The 26,379-nt window shown below is 39.9% G+C and overlaps 1 protein-coding gene across 1 annotated transcript in view; it reads left to right on the top strand.

Annotated features, from left to right (window-relative positions):
* The first annotated feature begins 2,515 nt into the window (after nt 1–2,515).
* Nucleotides 2,516–26,379, top strand: part of sardh (sarcosine dehydrogenase) — a 36,421-nt gene continuing 12,557 nt past the window's right edge. Inside the window, exons 1-15 of the mRNA XM_072371851.1 lie at nt 2,516–2,815; nt 4,736–4,925; nt 5,464–5,600; nt 5,849–6,027; nt 7,351–7,530; nt 8,299–8,422; nt 8,551–8,651; nt 10,378–10,482; nt 14,245–14,374; nt 16,681–16,767; nt 21,290–21,380; nt 21,528–21,669; nt 24,644–24,727; nt 24,910–25,023; nt 25,455–25,593. Of these exons, the coding sequence (XP_072227952.1) occupies nt 4,741–4,925; nt 5,464–5,600; nt 5,849–6,027; nt 7,351–7,530; nt 8,299–8,422; nt 8,551–8,651; nt 10,378–10,482; nt 14,245–14,374; nt 16,681–16,767; nt 21,290–21,380; nt 21,528–21,669; nt 24,644–24,727; nt 24,910–25,023; nt 25,455–25,593 (1,798 nt within the window). The 5' untranslated portion in view covers nt 2,516–2,815; nt 4,736–4,740. The remainder of the gene's footprint in view (nt 2,816–4,735; nt 4,926–5,463; nt 5,601–5,848; nt 6,028–7,350; nt 7,531–8,298; nt 8,423–8,550; nt 8,652–10,377; nt 10,483–14,244; nt 14,375–16,680; nt 16,768–21,289; nt 21,381–21,527; nt 21,670–24,643; nt 24,728–24,909; nt 25,024–25,454; nt 25,594–26,379) is intronic.

The following is a 26,379-nucleotide window of genomic DNA, read 5'->3' as shown; positions in this document are numbered from 1 at the left end:
TTCGGTGAGCCCTTCAGGTCTGCAGGATAAAGTTCACTTTAGTATCACTTTACGAAGTTATCCAGTCTATTTTCTCATTATCTCCACGAGCTTCAACTTCACATGACACTGAATTCGCTGAACATCAGAAGTAGGAAGTTGAAACTCTTTTTCTGTTGCTTTTTGCTCCAGTCTTAGCATCAAATCTCATCTCTACATATCATGTAGATACGTTCACTTACAATGCTTTAGTAGAACTTTGTTTCATGTCTTATACTCTGACAGGGAAATGTGGCTGATAATTGTTGTTCTTTATTTATCTTTCTTTTTACCGGTCATATTTGTGATTTAATACACCAACTACGGTCTTTTTTAAACAAACATTGGCCTGTGATGGAGGAATTATGATGTGAGTTATTAACTGTAGGTGCCAGTTTAAACATTTGGGCCATTCAACATATGACGTTTGATAATACTGTGCCCTATAGAGACTCTAAGACCTAAAATTATTAATTTAAATAGAGGTGAAGACAAATGAGTAACTGTGATGTCTCTCTGTGTGTTATTTTGACCAAAGCATGTCACAGATATTTCATTAAGACCTCAGAAAATTTTGTTAACTTGTGAAAAGAAGACATAATGTGTCTCCTTTAAATCTCCTTTTCAGCAGTTACAATGCCCAGTGAGGCTCACATGTGGTGCCTTATTGAAAACTCTAAACCTTTGCAAAGAGTGCTGCTTCATTTTTTATACTTTGGTTGCATGGGCAGTGTGCTTTAGGTCAATGTCTTGTTGCACAATGAAGTTGTGGCTAATGGAGGAATTGTTTTGTTCTCAGTCAGACAAATGTTGTCTGTCCTCTCCTGCATTCATCCTACTGTTGCTGCCTTCATTAATGAAGACGGGTGGGAAAGTTCCAGAGGCAGGCCTTTAACCTTTCTGGTTTGTCTATCTATCGAAAAATTCCAGTCAAGGTTCACACTTTTTGTGGCTGATAATTAAGAAAATCATGAAACTTCCACACAGGCACTCTCTGGTCTGGCAGTGAAGAAAGTAACTATTGTGTTTGGGTTCTGCACAACTCCAAGGACTTTTGTTATCAGGTGCAGTTATTTTATGAAGGCAGATTTTTTTTTTTCCCCATTGACCTTGCAGTCAGTTTTTACTCTGTATTTTCCATATCTGTACTTAACCTGTTCATTCTCTATTATATATTTTGTTTTGCTGAATTTCATCATAGTAATGATGTAGCATCTTCAGTCAGAGGCTTCTTCAGATTCAATGCAGTAAGGACCAGTACAGACAATCATTGCTGCCCAATCTGTAGCTTTCATGTCTCTCTATAAAGACAGTTTGTTATTTTTTAGTACTTTCTTTTGACCAGTAGTTTGAGATTAAATATAATCCAGTTAAATTCAATTCAACTAATGTCATGAAGTCAGTAGTCTTGTTGGTGAAGAGTAACAAGAGTGTGCATTCATAGTCCTGTAGTTTGCGCAAGTATAGTACACGGGCTCCCACGTGTGTGCTCACAAACATCTGTAAGCAGGCATTCTGTACTTAAGAAACTATTAACTAACTACTTATTCAACCATATAATAAGGGACAACAAAGTTCAAAGGTCGCTGCAGTTCACTTTCTTAGTTTCCAACATAAAGTAGAGCACAGATACATCAGATAGAGTTACAGGCAACAGCTTCTACATTCAGCTCCTGTCCAGCTCAAAGCTGTATGAACTAGACAGAACCTCCCATCACAGGAGGGAGCCCAAACTCAGCCCCTTATTGGCTGCTGGTTAGGAGGTGTGGACTAATGAGGTCAACTTGGCAGGCAGAGGGACTGCATATGACTCTGGGCTGCAGAGAATAAGGTTACATACTGGGGAGTTACTAAAGCTTTACTAAAATGTCTTGACTTCTCCCAAGATTACAACTTTATATTCAGTGCCTCACATACAAAAATCCCCACATACATTTTCGTGATGTTTATCGTTAATCTCATGATCTACTTCTGCTTGGCTTGCTCCCTTGGCCAGAGGGGTTTCAGTTGCAGCTGCGACCCTGACAGAGCATAGAACAGAAAAACAAACAGGTCAAGTCCCCAGCACCAACGTTTTTTGTACATGTCATGTGAGCATTTACTTCTAGGATGGCATGTATATGTCTACAATCATCAAAGCAGGTTAAACTATCAGTATTTGGCGGGCAAATCTGTCCAAACAGGCAGAACAAACATTATATGACTGAATGTATAGGAAAACAGCACAGTCCCTTGTTGACTTTTGGGGCTATATCAGTAATTTTGCAAGCTCCTATTTACATATGTCAAAAACACTTAATTTTTATAATTCTTATTGATAATTTTCTCTTACATTACTGTAACTGCAAAATCATCATTCCCAACATGAGAGAAAACCACTGACATGCAATCAAGTCCGTGTGGTATGATGAATCAACAGAATGTGCTCGAATCGTGTGAGTGTGTGTGTGGTTCAACTGGTAATTTACAGTAATCCTACTTGATTAATATCTTATTCGATATAGAACCACAGTATCAGCCCTCTGACCACATTTATAGCTGCATGTGCAGCTTATCATCAGCACACTCGGCAGATCTGGTCTCTCAGAGCAGAGGGAGGGGGTGAAGGTAGAACCTACAGCTGCAGCTCACACTGTCTGACAGCTGTTCTTCACAAGCGGCTCTACCTCTCCAATACTTGAAACTATTCAAGCCCCACCCGCCCTCTCAAGAACCCTTCTCTCGGCAACTGCAGCTTTTTCCCTCCGTTTACATCCAGCATCGAGTGTTTTCCCGGAATTGCCCGACGGAATCCAGTGTAAGTTTACACATGGACACCAAACTATTCTCATGCAACAAAGCAACCGTGTGATGCTTCTTGCTGCTTCGGTAAAACTTGATATCTTCCTGCCGTTATTGTGAAATCACTTGAGGCGCTTTATGCCACGTTAATGTCTGCAACTACCAAGCACCGTCTTTGTTGTGTTATACCTTCTCGTTTGAACTTCTCGTTTCGTGCGTTACAACTCGGACAGTGTTAGCTTTGCGCTTTAGCGTGTTAACTCGCTATCAAAGTGTGTGTGCGCGCTAGCAGTGCAGAATAAAATATTGTTAAATAATCGGTGCTTACGTAAGTTTGAACATGTGTCCACATTTAGCTACCTATATTAACCTGAATAAACTTAGTTATTCAACTGCTCCCCCAAACAGGAGAAGGCAGGCTTTTGGCTGGGTAATAGCTTTTATATTTCTTGTATTTTCCTCACCTATCACCTGAATGGTGACTTTGAACTAGCAGCGTTACTACTGGAACCGTCCAGTGCAGGACACGGTTCTGGATTACTTTGAACCCTCTGCTTATATCTGCCTCCTGTGATTTAAAAAAAAAAAAAAAAAAAGATATTAACGTGCTAATTATTGACCGTGGACGTGGAAGCCAATGCTTAATCATTGTTTGTGAGAATGCTGCAATGTGAGCTTTGATCTCCATACAGGAATTATGCTTTCTTGGTCATTTATGGGAGTCTAGATTGTAGTCTGCTGCAACGACGTTTGGTGTAGAATTCCTGTGACACTGAACTGAATTTGAGTCAAATGGTTTAGATTACTCTCTCCAGCTGATATATGGGCCTTTCTTAATAATTTCTACTGTTTATTGCCCAACAGAAGTGAGTATACCCCTGTGCTCTGTTGCTAAATTGTCAGAGTATGATGCATTACTTCACAGGGGAACAAATTGGCTATTATTTTCACAGGTAAAGATAAAAATGAACCTCTAAGAATTCATTTTTACAAATGCAGGCCACAAAACTCTGTTTTGGCTTAACTTTCAAAAGGGTTCTGTGGGATCCAGCTCAAGCGCCATAGTTGGCATCATAGTTTTCTTCTAGTATTTTGATATTTTGTTATGTTGCTGGTATATTTCTAATCTGCTAAGCTTTTAGACACTAGAAGTCATCTCTGCCTGCCAGAATTTATGTATGTCCTCATACATTGCTGTCACCTATGCCTTCTCCTCCAAGGAGCTTTTTGCACTACCTATCATCACACTCCCACTTCCATGCATCACTGGACTGTGATAAATAGACCCTATTTGAATCAAACAAATTTATCTCGCATTTGACCAAATTATGTGCTCCCAATAACTATCCAGCTCTCTTTTCCTGTTCTTAAGCTCAGTGTATTGTTATAGCTTTGCACTGAAGGTCATTAGGATGTTTCTTCTTGGACGTTGTCCATAAAGGTGGATATGCTGTCTGAGCTGTCACATGAACTGCTTCTCAGAGTAGCACCTGAGAAGAGTGTCTGTGGTGTCATTTTTGGAGGACAGACATTTTTTTTTCTTCTTTTCCATCTTTAGAACATGTCACAAACCGATTTTTAAATGCATTTTGTTGATTCTTTTCCCTATGAAGCCATGGTGTGAACATATATGTAGACACACAATCCTATACATCCAAAACTGTGAGAATTCCGCTGTTAAGGGGTCATTTTGTAATGTTTTTATACATCACATGTCACAATTTTGTTTCAGTGATCACAAGAGATGGACCAGACAGGGCTACACAGAAACAAATGAGACAAACGCAGAGATGTGCTCACTTCTGTTGTAAAACACTACACAAATTCTGTTTGCTGACGTTGCACACAACATTTTGGTTTGAATGTTCAGTTATTAGCTTCGTGTGACAAACAGAACAACAGACCTGACCCTCTTTGTCCTTCTGACTGTCCACAGTGGTCATGGCCATCCTTGGGAGTGCAGTTCGACGAATGGTGTCGGCAGTGCGGCCTCCTTTCTCCCCTCTGTGCCGGACAAGCGCACGGTCCTACAGCTCAGAGCACACCAAACAAAAGAATGTTCCCTATGAAAAGACACTGAAACAGCAGGAAGGATCCACCTCTGGACCCACAAAGCCTTTACCAAGGTTAGCTTAATAGAGCAATGGACTGTTTAATGTATTAAATATGAAAATGCTTCAATCTCGTTAAATGTTACAGTTTAAAATTGGCATCTGTTTAGCTTTTTCTCAGTTTATGATTTGATGTATTTGGAAAGTGCTTTGGTAAATAATAAAGTTACTAGTTGAAGTGATGGATCTGTACATAGTTGTGAAAAAGTTAAAGTTGATGGAATATTGTAGTAGAGCCAATGATCTGAACTTGAACAGGTTTTAAATGTTCTGTTGGTCACTGTGGTCTGAATTTCTTTATTATAGTGAATAAAAACATTTTTTTCCTTTCATTTAAAACACTTTTCAGTTTGTGGAGACATTTGTCAGTGAGTGCAGAAGAGAATAAAGACTTCAAATTAGATGACACGTACAAAAAATTCCTTTAAGTGAATGAAGGCAGCTTTTCTCTTTGACTCAGTAAATTGTGTCATTGTTGTAAGTGGCATTGTCCTCCTTTCACTTTGAAAGTTGTTCCCTCTGCTCATGTGCAGTTAACTCCCCTCTGCCTCAGGTCAGCTGATGCAGTGGTGATCGGAGGGGGCAGTCTGGGCTGTCAGACCATCTACCACCTGGCTAAAATGGGAATGACTAACGTAGTTCTGCTGGAGAGAGACAGACTGACTGCTGGTACCACCTGGCACACTGCAGGTAACAAGCTGTTAGAGTATAAAGAGTGTACCTGACTTTAAACATGCTGAAATAGTTATGGGACCACATGTGGAAGATGATAACTGCAGAGAGTTCCACTTTGCTGGTCAGTGTCTAATGTTATTGGACAAAAAGTAACACTGTAATGGATGAAAGCAGGATGTGTATCATCAACTGTATGTGTGGTCACATTCTTAACACACCATCAAGTCTCTGTATTTTTGCACACCTGCCAATGTGTCCAATAGGCCTCCTGTGGCAGCTCCGTCCCAGTGATGTTGAGGTGGAGCTCTTGGCCCACACCAGGAATGTAATCAGCAAAGACCTGGAGGAAGAGACGGGTCTCCACACTGGCTGGATCCAGAATGGTGGACTCTTCATTGCTTCCAACAAGCAGAGACTGGACGAGTACAAGCGCCTAATGTCGGTAAGGACAGTGGTGTCTTGGTTTTTATCCATCAAAATGAGAGGGTGAATGTACGGTTTGGGTAGTGCTTCGTTGTATAAAACCTGGACTTTCCACTGATGCCAATCTGAACTTCTCATCTTCTCAGTCGCACCGCGGCAGTATAGACGAGGCTCTGGTAGAAAGGGATTTTATTCCAACACATTGAAATGAGAATTAATTGGTTTTGTATGTTCTGTGTGCTTAAATGACAAAGAAAATGTCACAAATCTCGTTTCTGCATCAAACATAAGTTAGTTTTAATATGTAATTAACCGGCACCGTATGCGATTAGCTTGACCATAAATTAACCATAAATTAAGTGTCAACAAATGAAAGTGTCAAGAAATGGTGGAGCTCATTGCACGCATAGGCTTATGCATGCTATGCGAAACATAGGCTTATGTTTGTCTTATGTTTGTTTAAAAGTTATTTTGAATCATAAGCTGTTCCTTTTTGTTACCAGACAAAAGTAAGCTTTGGTTCCAAAATACCTTCATGGGTATGAGATGGATTTGACTACTATTGTAAGCAAATGTACATTTACCAGTTAAAATCGGTTATTGTTAAAGACACAGAATAAAAAGACTACAAAATATGGTTTTGAAAGGAAAATGTTTACCTATTCTTGTTTGTTTTTTCATTAGATGATGGTTTTGGAGTGCAGGCAGGCCTGTTAAAGACCCCGGCTCTTTATTAGGAGAACATGATGTTGTAGTACATGCAGAATTTGGTTTGTCTTGCTGGCATAAGCAAGATCTTTTCTGGAAAAGATCACTTCTTTATAGCACAGTATTGCTTTCAGACATGCATTTAGCCCTCAGCGTGTTGGTGAGGTGTTTTAACTTGTATGTGGGAATGCAATAATGAACTGTGTTCACTATCTATAGTTTTTAGCAGATCCAGTGATTTCCACTTCAGAATTGTCTGTTTTTTAATGCAGCACTGCTGCACAGTCCAGCAAATGATATAGTATCTACATTCTTCTCTCTTTTGCAATGAGAAACTTTATTCTTGATTTGATTAATTATTTCTACAGAATTACCTGATTATGTACTTTTTTTTTTACACTTTAAAAAGTCGCCTCAAAGTAAGATTATTGCACCTGTAACAATATTGACAAATGCTGGAATGCAAGTGCCAAGTAGCAATAATCACCCTTCAGTCTTCAGTCTCCCTTATGAGAGTGTGCAAGCATAGATCAGTTAATATCTTGGGGTTGGAAAAAGACACAGATACTCACATAAAAAAAGAATAAATGAAATAGAAACAGCCCTGATGAAACATCTCCTCTTTGTGTTCTAGCTGGGTAAAGTTTATGGTATCGAGTCCTATGTCCTGTCGCCAGCGGAGACGAAGGACCTTTATCCACTAATGAACGTCGATGATCTGTATGGAACGCTGTATGTTCCAAAGGATGGCACCATGGACCCTGCAGGCACCTGCACCACCCTGAGCAGAGCCGCCTCTGCCAGAGGCGCAATGGTAAATATGCTCATCTACTCGCTGCTTGGCCTTGAGAACTTGGAAACAAAGTTCCAGTCTGTCAAAATGTGTGACGCAACAGCATAATTGTTTATTACATAAGCTGTACAGTGTTCATGTGACGCGAGTTCCCAATTTTCCCAAATTTGTACATGCAAGTACTTCACATCATGTGATGTTAATTGCTCAGATGTTGCAAAATCTGTTTGAACACACTAAATAGCTTAAAAGGAAATGGCTTTGGCCTTTCTGTGCAAGTGTCTGATGTGTTTGTGAGTTTGTGTGTGACTGAGAAACTACAATTCGGTGTATGAATAGCATCTTTATCTGAACAAAAGTGTAGATGGCCGTGCTATAACCTTTTGCACAGCTAAACATTAACTGCTGCTTCTTACAGACGTGAGCGTTAATGGCGACGGGTAACAGTAACGCGATAGATTATCTTCAACTGATCTGTTAGTCAGTATAGTGTATGCCCTGCACACTCAGGTAGTTTGCTTGTGAGAAGTCCACACTTTAAACCACCATAGTAATTGGCACGTCTCTGTTGGAAGGAGAGAAACGCAGACAACTTTCTTTGATTGTGTCTCTTGTGAGTTTCAATATCTCACAGAACACACTGAGCAGTTTAGTTTTACATGTGAGAGATATTTTCAAGTTTTCTCCAACAACAACTATGTTGATTTTTAGCTTTGTGTTGTGTGAGAACCAGCAGATCTACCATATAAGTGTTATGTGAATGATACCACACCACTCTGTTTATATCAGGTGATTGAGAACTGCCCTGTGACTGGTATTCAAGTGCGAACAGATGACCTCGGGGTCAAGAGGGTGAAGGCAGTGGACACCCCCCATGGGACCATTGAGACACCTTGTGTGGTGAACTGTGCAGGTAAGATTCAGGCAGTATTAGCTAATTAACATGTGTGACATTCAAAGGAAGCAATTTGGCACAATTTTAAAGATGTTCGCTGTGAATAAATGTATTATTCAGTGTTTGTCTCTTGTTGTTGTGTGCAGGTGTGTGGGCCACCAAGCTGGGGGAAATGGCTGGAGTCAGGGTTCCTCTTATTGCCATGCATCATGCCTACGTTGTGACGGAGAGAATTGAGGGCATACAGGTAGGACCGCCATCTGTTGAGTCACTGCTTTTTGATTTGTCCGAAGGGAATCTTATAATGTGTGGAGCATGCAACACCTTCTGCCTACCAGCCAGAATTCTGATTTTTAAAAAAAAAAAAAAAAAAAAAAAAAAAAATGTCATCCCTTGGTATTTAACAGCCATTCATGTTTGCAGCTTTAATCCTCAGTTTTCTGGTTGTGTGTTTTGTAATCTAAGCATTACACATGTTGTATTCTATATTTTTAGCTCTCAAAAGTCTCTTCAGTCATGTGTCAAGTGTATACAACCAACAGGGGGCACTGTGACCAAACAGATTTCTGCATGTTCTGTCCAAGACTGCTGTGTGTGTGCATGTGTTTGCTTTGGGAGCGTTTGTGTGGGAGAAAAATGGAGGTTAATTTGTATCTATTATTATGTGTGCTCACACCGGGAGGCCTCTGTATGCTCTATAACGCATACCTGACATGGCTCGTTATGTGGTTCCCTGTGTCTCTGTGCTTGTTGTTTTTGTGCATGTCAGATGTACACATGACTGACTATGCTTATCCCCTAGAGGCTGCTGGTTTTAGGGCAGACTGTCAGAGCGTCCCTGTCTTATGTAGTTTAAGCAGAGCTTAACCAGCATTGCTGCTACATCATGTACAGAGACATCAGCCCACACACAATGACACACTCGCCCACTCGGATGTCGTCAGTAAATCTGTTCCCACCAGAGTGTGCAACTTGTCAGGTCAAACATTTCATGCTGACCATGTGTCTGAGTGTGACAAATAGCATTTTTGTCCTGGAAGGCTGTGGTGACTTTGAGTTTGGTTTGTTCGTGCATGTTTTTTTTGTTTTTTTTCTATCTGTGTGAGTATAGTATTGATCGCCATAGAGAAAGCTGCCAGACTCTGCCTGGTGCTGAGGAGGGAAGAAAGGAGCTGCTTGGCTTTTATTGTTGGTCGTGAGCTGCTTTTGAAATGTCAGCTTGTTCACTGGTATTTTGGTTTTGTACCCGGAAAACCAATGGACTTCAGAAAGATAAGCCCTCATGACTGAGTGACTAAAGATGAGACAACTTACTCAAAGACTCATTGCATGTTAAATCCATCTACAAAAACATGTACAGGAGCACAAGATGAATTAATCTCTGTTTTTTTTAAATAGATTTCATGGCATGTCAGCATGCATGCAGTTTCATTAAATAATGTCATCGTATGTACCACTGGTGCTGTAGAATTTGTTTTTTTGTCTATTTTTATGGTTGTTAAATCCCATAATGTGCCAGTATAGCTAAGACCACTGAAATAGTTTTAGGAGCTGTTTGCTTTTTAAATCTAAGATATATAGAACTATCTGTAATAACCTTTGTTTACTTGCCTTAAGAAAAGAGGGATTGAAATTGAAAGAGATCTGTACTTTGAAAGATTTTAGTCCATTGTAAGAAAAGAACAAGCATTTGCTGTTAGTGCACAGGACATTTCAGTCAGCTTGCCTTCTTTTTAAATTCTATTGATCATTTAGAGGGAATGTTTCTTTCTTTCTTTTTTTTTTGTCCTCACTTTCTTTCCTCCCTACTTTCTCTTTTTTCGTGTTAAGGTTAAGGCCAAACTTTAACGTAGTGAATGGACAAAAAAACGCCATTTTACCTAACGTATCCATATCTGGCAACAGGCTGTTTTTCCTGATTAATCTCTGATGTGATTACTGAGTTCTTCCACTTGAATCTTCACTTTTCACAGAACATGCCAAATGTCAGGGACCATGATGCGTCGGTGTACCTGCGACTCCAAGGTGACGCTCTTTCCGTGGGTGGTTATGAACAAAACCCCATCTTCTGGGAGGAGGTAAGGTTGAAAATTCTTTCATGATTTCAATCTCTCAGTGTCTCTGAAATGTCGACTGTCATTATGTCTGACAGAGCTGAATAATAATAATAATAATAATAATTTCTAATGTATCAATTAGGAAGCTGAAACACTCTTTTATCTATGCTTGTGCCCTCATTACCTATGTTAATTTGACCCGATCACTTATTTACTCGTTTTAGACGAGTCTTGTTTCCCATTAACTAACTGAACACATCGGGGCTTTTCTATAACTTATTGGAGCAATCCTAGTGTTCATTATCTTGCCCAAGGACACTTCGTCACATGGATGCAACCTTTTGGTTGGAAGACCAGCAATCTATCCACATACTACTAACATATATCTGTCAATTTCAACACAGCTCGAGTCTGAACAGCTGCAGTCGCATTGATGGACAGGCAGCATACAGCAGCAGTGGGTTAATTTGACACATGATCAGCTGTTCAGAGGAAGATTGCATTGCTGAATGAACAAATAACAGCGCTCTCCAAACTTTCCTCCTCCATGCTTTTACCTATGCTAATTAGCTGCAGAACCGAGTCCTTCTTTTCTTCATCATCGGAGCAAGTTGAATGAGAGAGGACTTTAAAAGCGTTTGAGGTGCCCTTGAGGCCTCGGCACTCTTTTACCATATCAAAGTATATGAGTGCTTCCATCCATCATAGTTTTGTTTCCCACAGGGATGTGTATTTGGAAGCTTTAAATGAATTTTCATGGCAAAACAACATGTTGTAATGAGAAAACAGTGTTCTTGTGTGGACTTGAAGAGTCGTGCGCCGTGCTGCAGCTCCTTTTCTGACACACTGCAGCGAGTGCAGAGACCTTGTCCTCAAGTGAAGTGAAATATCGTGTTTTTCTCGAGTTTATATTAACTATGCTGGTACTATCATGCAAGTAAACCCTCACAGTATAGTTCTGCTCAGCTGTTCAGCAAGCTTAAACATCTTAAGAAGTCATATTTCAAGCTGGGTACTATGTTTCAAACAGGCATTACATGTTTGGAATGCTGACATGACTTGTGGGGCATTATGACATGACGATGTTTGAAAACTGTGACCCTAAAGATTTTCATATTATACCTCATATTATGCCTAGACCAGTCGTGCACAAATTTTTGTCACTCGTACAGATTGATGATGCTATTATTATGTCATTTCTGAAATTGACTGTAACCTTCAGGAAGTCAGGAGAAGTCATACGTAGTGCAGATAATGATTTGTTTTTAGGACAAACTCAAACCTCCACTTCTTATGTTAAACATTTTATTTTTCATTATTGCAGTAATGCTAACCCAGCAAGGAACGTTGTGAAACAGTACTGCACGCTACCATGAACTTCTTGCATGTCTTATTACCTCCTCTGTAGATATTTCACTTCATGTATGTCAGAAACCGGCAGGACGCAGATGCAGGATCTTTCAGTATAAGACAGTTTATTTAATAAACCTCTTATGGATCTCCTGTACAGAGAAAACAAGGGGCTATGAAATACTAATACACTATCCTCAATAATTAGGTTTGAGGCTAGTGTAGCTATAAAACTTAATCAAAATCAAACTCACTCCACTCCAGGAGGAAAACAAAAAACTATAAAAGATTATCTTTAAACTCTACGCACTTCTAAAGAGGCGGAACAAACAAATGACGCTCTCCTGAAAACGGAGGCACTACGAAACTGTACAGAAAACAAAAAACATGATCCTTCTAATGGAGGCTCTATGAAATTACAAATAATTAAACGCAACCGCTCCTTTACCAGAGGTGCTATGAAACATTACAAACAAAAGATCCCTCCCAAATGGAGGAAACCAAAACAGACTATGAACTTTAAAGGAATCTAGACTATGACTATGGTTCAAAACTTTACAAATAAAAGATCTCTCTGAAGGAGGAACGCTCGACTTCAAAGGACAAGGAAATCACGACTATGGAACACTGGATAAGGCTAGGATGACGAACTCTCAGAAGATTGTTGCGACACACAGACAAGGCACAAGATAAGGGAATTGAAGACTATTTGAAAACACGAGGAGCCATGGGGAACAGGTGGAAACACTTTGGAATCAGGGAAGACAATCAGACACTTGACACAAGAGAAAGGGCAAGATACCTGAAACGAGAGGGAAGTTAATATTTCAAAATCAAACAGGAAATGACAAGAAAAAACATTCAAAACATAAAGTGTCACTGAGTCCTGACAATGTACATAGATTGATGAGCATAATACATTCTCCAAAGGGGGTAAACTCTTAATAAAGGGTCCACGAAGACTAATATTTTAGATGTGCTTTGGTAGCTGTAAAAAAACATTGTTCTTAGCAAAGGAACAAAGACTAGCTCCTTAAGGTGGGGGTGGGAGGGCTTGACTTTGGAGATGGATCTATTGAAAGCTGTCAGTCTAAAAGCTTTATTATTTACTCTTATGATACCATATATATATATATATATATATATATACTTCCTATACGTCTTATTTTTTACAGTTTTGTAAATTAAAGTTATTAGCCTTTCCTTTTTTTTCTGGTTCCAGGCATCGATGGTATCTTTTTGCTGCTCGCCCTAACTCATGAATTTTTTTCTTCTGTCTTGCAGCCTGCAAGAATCCTCAGAGGTTTTGCATTTTAGAGGATTTCTTTGTGCAGCAGCAGCTTCTTTTGTTCCCGTTCTGTAACTTAGCGTTGCTTTGATGTCTTATGGCGAACAGAAGAATAAAGTAGATACAGAAATGAGAATTGTCAGACTAAGTGATGATGAGCTGTATTGATGTCTTGGAAGGGATTGAGAAAACTGTGGGTTTTGGGACAAAGAGTGCTGCTCCTCAGATACTCCAGTAGAGTTTTAGTGCCTGGTAATAATGCTTCTTCACATGAAAGCAGCTACAGTTGACTCACGCATTCACGTGACATTGAAGTCTTATTAAAAGCTGAAAATGTCATTAATTGTCAAGAAAGAGGGACTAAAGTAATTACAATTTTTTATGTGTGTGTATGTATAATTTAATTTAGTTTAAGGAATTACTTTATTTGGGTAAAAACAGATTAAAATTGTGTTTGGTATGTTATGGATGGGTGCCAAAAACAGGGAGAAATACGTGACTGACTAGCTGGACTTCTTTTGAGTGCCCTGAGTCAGCCAGACTAGTGCGGTAGGGGAGGATTTTAAGGCAAGGCAGTCTGCACGTTTGGGCATGAGCTGGAGTTGTTAATGGCTGCATTTAGGTTTGGCCATCTTGGAGGGCGCTGCTGGAGGCCAGATGGGAGGAAATTACAGTTTGGACAAAATTCTGAGACAAACTGGTCCGATCTGATGTGATCACAGATGCCACATGGTTTGTTGTGGCTGCAGTTTGCACCTCGGGTGCACAGTTGGTTGTCTACAGTCACATGTGTTCACAGTAGTGTTTTCAGTGATATTAAGGAAGAAAAGGGAAACTGGATTTTTATCTTTTTTTATCATTCATTTTTAACGCAAGAAAGGTTCAATCAAAAAGGAGGACACAAAGCAGAAAAAATGCTAAATTAGATTAAAACCTTTTTTATTTTTCTCATTTGACACGCTCACTGTTTTAAGAACACAATGTTTTATCATTGTGTTCTTTAAACTGAATATGTATTTTTCATTCAGTAACATGAAATCAGTGAGTCTTAAAATCCTATTTGCTTTTGTATTTTAAAATAAATTTGAAAATATCAAACAAATATTGAATGTATGCAAGTCACGTATATGCCTTTTATTTCCCAGGTATCAGATAAGTTTGCCTTCAGCCTGTTTGACCTGGACTGGGATGTTTTCATGCAACATATTGAGGGCGCAATCAACAGAGTTCCTGTTCTAGAACAAACCGGCATCAAGTCAACTGTCTGTGGACCAGGTGCACAAACACTCATATACACAGTTGTGTTTCCATCACTGTAGGAGAGGCATTACATTTACTCTGATGATTTCAGAGGAAAGTTATCCTTTAATAACCACTACTCGCCTAAATCTGTTGCTTATCCTAAGGATGCCCGAATCAGTTATCCAACAATCCTCCTCGGGCAAAAATTGTTGAATAATTAAATCTGTCGTCGATAAAAAGGTCAATAAGAAAAGGCGTTGAGCTGCTCTGTGTTATACTGTATCTCCACATGGCTCAAGGATTCTTCAAATCCAGGCAAAATTGCACACAAATGAAAATCTATTACTAGGTTTCAGTTGCAAAATCGCAAGAAATGCTGGCATTTAATTCAGTATCACTGTCTGCTGAAGAGAAAACTGTCTCGTCCTTTTGGAGTGCTTGCAGGAATTGTAGATTTAAGTGAGACTATCATAAACAACAACTGTTATGTTAATGTCACTGCAGTGAATGTTTCCCAGCATGTGTTCATTCATCCACAACCAGCAGTGGAAAGATGTGGAAATCTGATAGCTACTTCAAAATGCAAAGGTTTATTTATTTATTTTTTGCTTTAAGCGTCCAACCCAGATCTGGCATCATCAGAGAAATGCATGACTTGTAAGAACCTGTCACAAGCTGCTACAAGCTTCTACAGCCGTCACAGTCGAAGGAGAATTGACACAATAGCAAGAAAATTAAATGTTTTCATCTTTAAAGACAGCATTTGAGCCAAAAGCAACAGCATCCAACAGGGACCTTCTTGTTATCTACATTTTCAATATGATTTATTGTTAAATTGGTGTGTTGTTCACAATTGACTTTTATTCTATCTTTTTTCCATCGCATTCAACTTGTAGAATTGTCATCATGGCCGTCTGTGAAAGAGCTCACCGATGCATACATTTTAGAGAAAAGTCCATTCTGGAAATTCATCATAGCATTGTGCATTAAAGCTAGGAACAAGCGAGAATCATGACTCTTCTCAGATTAGTCACACTCTAATTTAAAAGGGAAATCTGTCTGTCAAATCTTATTTTCTTTCTTCAGACTGCGTTTCTCATGAATACCTTAACTAGCAGGCTGTGTGTCATGTTTGTAAAGCAGATGCTTTGATTAGCTCAAGCCTAACTTCCTTTGCAGGCAAAATCATGTCGCATAGCTGGCTGAGTGAACTGGCTTGTAGCTGTGCTGCCTTGTTTTAGAATGGAATATGGAATGTGATACAGTTGTTAGGAGAGTCGGAATGATTTCATGAGATGAGACAGGTGACATCTGAAACAGTTTTCTACTTAGATTGGTAGACGACTTGGGAAAGGCAGGTAGCATCAGAACTGAGAAGGGGATATGACTAAGATACAGTAGTCATTCATGTATTCCCTGGGTCCTAAGATTCATTTGTAGTCTCCCAGCATCGTGTGGTCCTCAGATTTATATGGCACATAATGGAGATGATACAAAGGATCATGTACCTGGTTGCTTGTGCTCCCATCTCTAAGAATATGGGTTTTAAAAACCTAATCCCTCTGAGCTAGGGCTGTTGCAATAACCTCATAACTGTAAGACACTGATTTGTGTTTTTTATGTTTCAGTGCACATGAGCTGAATGTTAAATAAATGCTCAATGAAAGTATCTGACATTAAACATCAAAGTTTGCTTGTTGGACCCTGGATATATCATGGAGAGGATCTATTCCCCACGTTGGTTGCTGTTAGTGCTGGTTGTAGGTGGATGGTCACAGAGCACCTACCTCTGGACCACCAGCCACCCGAGCCTCTTTGCATTTCTCCTGTCCACCATAGCAGGCCTTTTCCTATGACTGAGCAGACTGCGTCAGTTGCTGTCGGGCTCCTCACAGTCAAACCATCCCTCTGGGTAACACTATTCACTGGGCTGGTATCGGTCTCCCTACAGCTCCGTGTCTAAGCACGAATGAACAGGACCTGGACCAGTTCTCCACTGAATTTTAAAACAAAATGTAATATCATACCAACCCACTTTGATGCATAATAAGTCATTTGAATGATGCTGTGGAACATTAGCAACTGTATTTTATTTAAATTTTTTTACATTGCAGTCACCAATATAGATGCCTTAATAATTCATCAGCAGTGTGAATGTCTCATTGTACAGTAGAGACCCGAAGAGCCAAAAATGTCAGGATGAAGTAGCTCACAGTGAAATTGCACAACAAGATGATGAACATGAACAAAGAATGACGTACCTCCTCTGGGATACGTTTGTGTGGCTTTCATTTGCTGTCACCTTAACTTTAAAAGTTTCTTACCGTTTCTGTTTTCAGAATCATTCACAGCAGACCATAAGCCGCTAATGGGAGAAGCCCCAGAGGTCCGAGGTTTCTTCCTGGGCTGTGGATTCAACAGTGCTGGTATGTCCTGCGTCGATTTGAGTTATTACAGTAGAGCAAAGGGAGAGAGTGTAAAAAAAAAAGATGGTGAGAAACAAACACTGCGTAAGAATGACAGAAAGGGCAAGGAGGTCTCCAGTCTGATAAAATTTATAAATGTTACTTTAAACAAAGGATACACACCACCTTGTGCAGGTTAGAATACGCAGTGCTTCCCTGTCACAAGTCGGAAATGATAACGCTAGAAAGATTAAAGATATCTTCTAAGGAAGTAAATGGCAGCATGAATTCGAAGAAAACAGGGCGAAATGGCTGAGAGGGTTTAAACCAGACTTTGACCTAGTCTTCACCTTCACATATACAAGTTCATGCACAAACCCAAGTCACGCCACTACTTCACTGAGTTTAGGTCTCGCATTAGTCAAGGAGGAACGTTAACATCTAAGTAGTCTGAAAAATGAAGAGACGTGGGCGTAAAGGCTAAAGCAAGGACTATAAGCATTAAAAAAAGAGTCTGCAGAAGAGTGGAGGGCAACAGGGTCTAGCTCTGGAGATGTGCAGACAAAAGCTTGGGAGGTGCAGTAAAATAGAGTCTTTATGAGTGGGCATACAGTGCTGTGTTGTCAACACTAACACACAATGTCTAGACCTTCTGGCAAATTAATAACTGGTCCTTGCTAGTCACGAGCACCTCCTCCTTTGCTCCATTATTCTCCAGCCACTTACTTTGTAACATTCTGTAATCCTCAAGTCCTTTTGATGCGCTGTCAGGTTGGCAGGGGCTCATACATTCATGTCTGTGAGCTGCACAATCATTTCATATCTCTACATGTCAAGTATGAACAGTGCTCCTGTTTGTCATTAGGTACTTAGACAAAAAAGACAAAATGTTTATATAATGTCTCAGGAAAAAAAAGGCAAATGTTTATAGTGTACATTTTACATCTGAGACACTATATACCTTTTTAATGTTATGTAATCAGTGCAAAAATCAACGTCTTTGAGTTTGGACCGTTGGTCAAGCAAGGCAAGACTTAACCTTGGACTATTGGAAACTGTAATGAGCTTTTTTTGTTTTTGATTATTTTTATTTATTTAGCATTTTTCTTCAGTTTTGGTCTGAAACATAAAAATCTATAACCTACAAGAATGCCGAGGCAAACGGTTAGGCCGATAGCATGTGGAAATGGAACAGTCCTTTCCAAATGGGGGTGGATGTATTTTAAAGTGGATCTATTTTCAAAGTGTGGATCCCCCTCCCTCCCAATCTCTCCCTCATCTGTCACTCTCTCCTCCCTTGCCACTGCTCCCCCTCGGCAAGCCTTCTGTCAGTTTCACATTAACTCTCTGACAGCTCACTTAGCTCCAGGCAGTGCAAGAGAAGGGGGACAATTCAGAAAGCTCAGGGTCAAAGTAGATGCACTCGTAACTTAAAAACCAAAAAAAGTGAATATTTAAAAAAAAAAAAAAAGAAATTCCATCCTTGAGTCTTTAGATAACTTTTTAAGCCTCCTCACTTGATAGAGTTAATTTTGGTTTCCAAGAAATCATATTTGCTGATTGCTCGGCAGTCTGGAAGAAGTTATATTTGTTGCTTGGCAACCCTTGGTTGCTTAATCTCGGAGTCAAAACCGTCATGTCAAGCACCTAAACACTTAACTTGCCATGCATTTGTTTATTGTTGGGCTTTCTATGGTTGCATAATTGCTTTTAAGTGCAGCACCTCTTATGCAGAAGCTTCACAATCATGCTCAGAATCACAACAGTAAGTGTGTTACATTGTGTTATGCTTAGTACTTCACATTAGAGTTCATTGAATTATTCAAGGAAGTACACGATGTTTGGATAGAACCAGCGATGCAAATGACCTCATCTAGTTGCACTTGTGCCTCCTCTTTCAAGGCTTTTCAAACAGAACTTGACAGTGTTGCCCTCATCTGTTGTTTTAGGTGTATTAACAGTTGTTGAGAAGCTTGGATTGTACTTGCATTAACGTAAGTAACAATGTCATCCTCCACCCGTCTCTCTTCTCACATTGAGAAAACTGTAGTTTTTGGATGTAATTTCAGCTCAGAGTATATGCAGTGAAATGGAGCAGAGGAGAAAAACTACCACAAATTCAAGTGACAGCAAAACACAGTGGAGATTAAATGAAACAAGTGCAGATAACTGGCAGTAATACTGCATTTTGTGCCGTTGAGCCATTTAAAGTCGGCAAGGGAAATCCTTTCAGTGCAACAACTCAAGTCAGAATTTGTCTTAAAATTTAACCCACAGTTACGGTTAACCCATTCAGACCTCAGGTGTTAGTATAGTAGGCATTGTAGTACCCAGGTATTGTTTGAAATTGCATGCTGTAGGTTTTCTGGAAACCTACAGGAATTGTCACTGTCCACTAAAGTCTATTTTTCTCAGGCTCTGACAAAACTATAGATTTGAAGTAAACATTTGAGAAGTTGAACCTTTTGGGTTTTGTTGTAAACCACTGAAGGCATCTTTATGATGGTCAATATTTATAAAATAAATCAGTAAATCACTGTCTTGAAAATGATGGCACACTCTGATGGAAGACTTGTACCTCACCAGGTTAGGAATGTAAGAGCCAAGATGCCGTTTCAGGTCTGAAAGTTGTTGTTTTTTTTCTAGGTTCACATCCTGAAGGTTTGATATTTGTATGGTAAATGTGAAGGTAAACCCAGCAGCCTGTCAGCTTATCTTATCTTGTCAATTCCAGACTTGGTAATTGGTTTGCTTTAGAGGTGTTTGTTGGTGGATTTTAAAGTCCCGGATTTGCATTGACACAAACCCAGCTGGTGCCTATGTGGCTGACAAATGACTGTTGGAGCTTTATTCCTTCGAAACGTCATGTCAGTTGAAGCTGTCCGATAGTGTTGTGGAGTATTACTATAAAGTGTCAAGAAATTAACATCTTTTGAGACTCTTACCTCAGTCTGCCTCTTTTTATCCCTGAGTGTTTTGTCAGACAGTGTAACAACCAGTCTAAGCAGACCCTACTTTGTTGATCCAAATTCCAAAAACTGAATTTCCTTGAACAGTTACTTTGAGGGTTGCTCTAAAAGGGAGTCAAAAAGCCTTTTTTTTTTTAACCAGGATTCATTTTTGCATTATGTAATCCTGACTCCATTTGCACACTTAAGGTGTGGACATCAAATAATTTAGGGAAATTGTCAAAGGGCTAGGTTTGAACTGTTAACTGGTCCAAGTCATTTATGTTTATCCCAAGGAGGCTTTATATAAAATTGTGTTTCTTACCTGCCTAAAACTGTCTTTTGACTTGTTGGCAGCATCACTGTAAATATCAGAGGGGAGAAGAATTGTAAGATAATATGAGATGACAATTTTGATAGAGGCAAGTGTTTGCACAACTGAAATGAAGAGCAATAGAGCCAGACACGTACAGTGAGGAAGGACAGAGGGAGTATGGAGGGGATGACACGATACGTGGAGGCACAAGCATGAACGCTTGCATGCACATGCCCACTCCTCACTGTGGTCGTCTCAGGTGACATTTATCAGTGACACCTCGCCTCACTGGTTGTCACCACGTTGTCCTGGGAGAGCTCCATCATTCTCTTCTTACTCTCCTCCCTTTATCTCTCAGTCCCTACAACCATCCATCCAGCTGGCCAGCCAGCCATTCAAATATCATCTCAGGCTCCGAGTGGCGGCGCCTGCAGATGAGTGAAGTAATGAGAAATGGAGGAAGAGGACAGGCTGTGAGAGATTGAGATGGAGATGGAGGGAAGCAAGGACTCGGTGCAAGTGTATGCAGTATGCAGATTACAAGCATGGGGGTTGCTGAAAGGGCCCAGCTCATTAACCAAGCAGTGATGGGACTTGACGGATTACAGCACTGAGTTGCCATCGTTTGTTTTCTGATTAGTTTAAAACAAACAGAATGAAGAGGTCAGGTTGCTCGGGGGATCTTCTGAGCAAGAGTCAAATGATGGAACAAAAGTCAACAGAAATCCTCTGTGGCTCAGATGTCACAAACGGGCTGTAGCAAAGGACTGCTTGCTCTTTTTTTCCTCAAGTTGATGAGACTTGCTCACAGACCTTCTGACAGGTTATAGTTGAGCAAAAAGGGAACAGAGCCTCTGTTGCTTGCACAGATTTTTTTCACTCATAGCCCATTTGGTCAATCAGTTAATCAATTATCCTTAATCGTCACACGTACACAATGTAGAATGCATAAACATCCATCACAATTTCATACAGTCCAAGGTGACATCTTTGTTCTGTTTGACTATCGGTCCTTGTGATATATTATTGTCACCTTGAACGCAGGGACACTGCGGTGAGTATTTTTAATCTTTATCTGACATTTCGTTCAAACCATGATTAATCAGAAGCAGATATGTGTTGCGGTCCTTGTCCACAACCCGATAATTATCAGTTTAAATGGATCATGGATAGAATCAGCAAACATGCTTGATAAATGACTTTCTTTGAGAATGATGCTGTTCAGGTATTGATGCTTTTGACAGCATTTTTTTGTCTCTTCCGTGCTTTTCTCTGTTAGGTATGATGCTGGGAGGTGGTTGTGGTAGAGAGCTGGCTCACTGGATCATATATGGCCGTCCTGAAAAGGACATGTATGGATATGACATCAGGTACATCAATGCACACAAATATTCAAAGGCTTCCAGCTGGTATTTTAGCAAAGGGCACCAGGAAGCACAACAATAATGAAGTGGTAATGAAAGCTTTATGACTGTAACTTTTAATGAACGCTTTTTAATTCCCCTCCCTCCTGTCAGGCGTTTTCATAGCTCACTGACAGACAACAAACACTGGATCAGAGAGAGGAGCCATGAGTCATATGCTAAAAACTACTCCGTGGTGTTCCCCTTTGATGAGCCACTGGCCAGCCGAAACATGAGGAAGGACCCTTTCCATCAGGTAGATCAGAGGTTTTATCTCCGCTGCAGTCAGTTAATCATGATGTTTCATGATGAGTTCAAGGAAATGGACCTTATGTGCTGTCAGTCTGCTGTGAGTCAGAAAGACTCTCTTTATATGTGGTTTGTTGGATCATTTGGGACTGAGGTGAAGAGATGTAAGGAGAAGGAATTAGAAGAATGAGCAGAGGAGCTTGTTAATCTGGCTCAACAACAGAGATTAAAAGTTCAAACAGCTAACCTTTATGAAATTCAGGTTGGCAGAAGAACAGTACAGGAAAGATGAGACTACCAGCAATGTGCTTGATCTGAAAACTATGACATCACTCACATACTTGCGTTAGGGTAAGCAGAGTATCTTAACAGAAATTTTCAGAACCTGTATCAGTGAGATTTCCTACCATAGATGTAACCAGTTTCCTTCCAAGGTTGCAGAATTCTCATGAGATTCAAGGTAACATGAATGAATTCAGACTCAGACTCAAAAATCAATATCAGCAAAACATGTCCTAGATTATGCGTAGAAAAGCGAGAGTGCACAGGTGTATTCTCACAGTGTGTGGAAGCCTTATTGGCATCCTTGACATATTAAAGGGCCACCTTTTAAAACGAATGAAACGTGTACATTTTCCTTGACACTGTTACTGCTCAGACTGTAGTATCCTTGCTCTCTACTTGTGTCTCCTTCCCTCTACTTCCACTCGTATTCCCCTTCTTAAACACACAGGTGTGTGAATGGAGAAGGCAAAGAGAGGAAATGAGGCTCTACACACTGAAACATGGCTTAGGTTTAAGGCTTAAAACTGTTTGTTGCTGAGGGAAAATGTTTGGGAACTATAGGTATCCTATCCTATACTAGTGATAGTAATAGATGGTTGATTCAGCCAATTCATTGTCAAATTTTTTTTCCCTTTAAGTACTCTAAAAACAACTCCAGTCATCTTTCATGACTTTCTGTTTTAACACATTGCACAAATCCTCTACCACCCCTCTGTTTAGTATGTTTATATGTCTGCTACCCTCTTGTTACCTTTCTGTCTTTCCGTCCCTTTTACCTGTTTCTTACTCATTCTGTTTCCTCTGATCAAATCTAGAGGCACATGGCTGATTCGGGCTCAGACAGAAGGCAGTTAGCAGTGTAATTACCCCCAGCAGCTACATTTACTAATACAGTCCCTGCCAGTATGACTATAAATGATACACTCAGCTTTGGTAGCCTGGTCTTGAATGCCCCTCAGCTTCGCTTCTCTCCTTAGCTCAGCACAAAATTCTAATGGCCACCACACTTTATGCATTAATGATCCACTTAGACATGTTTTCTTGTACCAGACATTATCTTTTAACTGTTGAAAATGTAACCCTTGCTCTTGTATGTGGGATATTTTTTCAGATCAGATTACTGTCACACAAACTCCATTAACAATGTTGTCAGTGTGTTTTGTGGCTCATGTCCCGTAATCTCTTAAAGCTTGTTTTATTTAGCTTCCGTGACACTTTGCATGCATGATTAAAATATCTTGCAGCGCCTTTTTCAAGATGGACTTTTTTTTTTTTTTTAAAGATTTATCCAGAATGAGCACCAAAATAAAAGATAAAGAGAAAACAGTCGGTATTCTCACGAGGAATTTCGCAGAGAAATAGAAAAAAGAATAAAGGGTGAAATAAACCAAGCAGCTGAAACGCTTGGATGAAAATTAGATTGTTTTCTCAAATTATTACATTTCAGGTTTTTAAAAAGACCTCAACCTGCTTTAAAAGGATCTACTGCATCTTTTTATTAAATGTTTTTAAAATTTTTAAACAGGAAAATGGTAAAATGTATTATAGCAAGAGGTATACTTAAGGGATTGATCAGGCTTTCATGCTGTCTCTGTGCAAATAATACGACTGTCTACTTCTAATAACCATTACGGAGTTATTTCAGAGCCATCTCTGACACTGCTGCTCGCATGTTTTCTCCACCTCAGTAGCACAGATGGTAAATATAGCTTGGTGTGGGAAGTTTTGGCAAGAGACAGCTTGATGCCTGCTTGGGGGAGCGCATAGCAGAACATACCTACCAACTGTGGGCGACTGTCAGTTTTAACAAGGAGGATGGAGAGCCCTGAAATGTCTTTTCTAAGCACTGTCCAAGAGTTAAGAGGTGTGCTGTTTTTGCAGTAGTGTATGCTAAACAGTTCTCTATTGTTAGATGGGTTTTTTTAAATTTTGCCCAGTTCTGTGTTTTCTCTTTGCTTCAGATTATCTAAGGACTAAAGCTGCACTTATCATGTATATTCATAATTGCATTATATTAAATGTCTGTAGCGTGAAAGGAGGGCTGTATCTACTGATGGCCCTTTCAGCTCATTATTTATCACAACATCCCTGTCACTACCTGATGTGAGTCATTGCCTTCTGTGACACACAAGTGCAACCTAGATGGCAGCAATGCACATGGGTGGCCAAAGAATCTTCCCGTTTTTGTATATACAGGGCAAGGGATGGGTAGATGTTTGTTTGATATATACATGCCTGACAGTCGTTTTCAGGGCAAAAACTGATGAATTCATTGAACTTAAAAGCAAAAAGACGGAATGTGCAAAAAAAGGAGAGCTAACAGGAACGAGAATAGTGCACTTACATCCCACAGGTGGTCAGAAACACTCTTCCATCTGTTTGATGCGCAATTTTGCAGCTATTTGCTAGCCAGTTCACAGATGTTTCCTAATGTTAGCGTAAGTGTTCTATTTTACGGTAACTGAGCACTGACATGCCCTGGGTGGAGGGCATATCAGTGGAGTTGATAGAAAAAGATGAATGACAAGAATTTTGTTCATTTAGTGAATCTATTTATTTTCTCTTTTTAATCCAAACTGACCAGCATATTTATTACACCTGACATGTGAAAAGCATGTCAGGTGTAATAAATATGCAGCTTTGCATGTGCCATGCTGATTTTTACTCCACTTTGTTTCCGTGTGCAATTGTTTCAGGTGCTGACAGAGCAGGGCTGTGTGTTCCAAGAGCGACATGGCTGGGAGAGACCCGGCTGGTTCAACAAAGATGGACCCGCTCCTGTAAGAGGAGCCCTTATAACACACACATTTACACAGCACACTGTTGCATACACACCAGTAATTGACTTCTGCATAGTGACAAAAGTAATTTGGAAACATAAACAATGCTGGATAGTGCCAGTAGTGGATGACACTTCAACAGTATTAGCCTCTAATGGTTTGATTGTCTGTGTTATTGAAAGGTTAAAGACTACGATTATTATGGAGCTTACGACCTCAAGAAGAATGTAAACTACAAATACAACGAACTCCTGGGCAAAGAGTACACCTTTGACTTCCCTCCTCATCATGATGTGGTAAGATACGAAGAGGAAATATTTGAGCGTGTGTTTGTGTGCAGTTGGACAGTCTGGTGTACAATCTCCTGATTTTTCTCAAACAGTGATCATGCCGGGTGGTGAGGTAAGAACATATGCTACCATGGGAAATGGCCATGGATATCAGTCATGAACTTGTGACTGTGATGAGTACAGTCAGCCAGTTTAGTGGTGATATAAGATTTTTCGAGGGACCAAACTAACTCAGCAGCTTGACAGATAGGGGAGACCGACAACCTCGATGTAAAAATATCCCTGTTAGCTCGACGTTCTACACTTCTGTGATGAATTCTGCCCTCTGGGATGTAGCTATGATACACAGTCATTGGAAATGTCGTCAAAGACGGGGCAACATTTTTATTTCATGAGTATGTTGAATGTGTGTGTTGTGGGGTGTTTTTTACATGCAGATTAAGAGCGAGTGCCTCTCGTGTAGACATGGCGTAGCTGTGTTTGACATGTCCTACTTTGGAAAGTTCTATCTCACTGGACCAGATGCCAAGAAGGCAGCAGATTGGCTCTTCTCAGCTGATGTCAACAAGAAGCCAGGTCAGTTTTAGCAAACACACAGATGGTAGAAAAGATGGACATAATCAAGAAGGAGAAGACATGGATGGAGGCAATAAAAGGATTCCAGCATAAGAGAAAAACAGCCCGCTCCACTACAAAAAACTCAAAATACCATTTGTAAATGCCAGCATGCAGTGCGTGAGGGGTTTTGGTGGTAGGAGTGACAGGGGTGTGTTTTTGCCTCATTATTCCATCATATGCATGCTCTCTGTAGTGACAGGTGTATTAATTTGTAATTCACCTTACCTCTTCTTCTGGGCAGTGATTAGCTCACTGTCATAATTTGATAAAAAGAACAACCGAGGAAGGGAACGAAGATTACATTTTTTAATTCAAATTTTTATTTTTTGTTCTTATTGAACCTTAATTTAACAAGGCTAGTCATTAAGAACCAGTTTTTATTTTCAAAGATGACCAGGTAGTGGTTGGATTACCTGTGCCATAACAGTCCTTTTTTGATGCCCCAGAAACTAAATCAGGAACGATGCACATAAACACCTTGTCTCCACATATGCGTGTGCGCATGTTCGTATGTGAATCAACAGGAAGTTCTTTCGTTCCTTTGGGAATCCCTATAACTCCCTGAGAAATGTGCCAAATTGTGACTTATGATTTGATTGAAAAATTCAACTTTCACAGTCAATGGTAAAGAGAGACCTCTCTTCCTGCCAAGAAGTTAGATAAACAAAGTAGCTGACTGCATAACAATCTACTCACTTGACAAGCTGTTACTGCACACTTAACACCTCCTGTGCCGTATCCAAT

The sequence above is a fragment of the Leuresthes tenuis genome, unplaced genomic scaffold (assembly GCF_036924035.1).
Source record: "Leuresthes tenuis unplaced genomic scaffold, fLeuTen1.0.hap1 SCAF_19, whole genome shotgun sequence".
NCBI classification, from domain to species: domain Eukaryota; kingdom Metazoa; phylum Chordata; class Actinopteri; order Atheriniformes; family Atherinopsidae; genus Leuresthes; species Leuresthes tenuis.
This window is presented reverse-complemented; position numbering and strand designations above follow the sequence as displayed.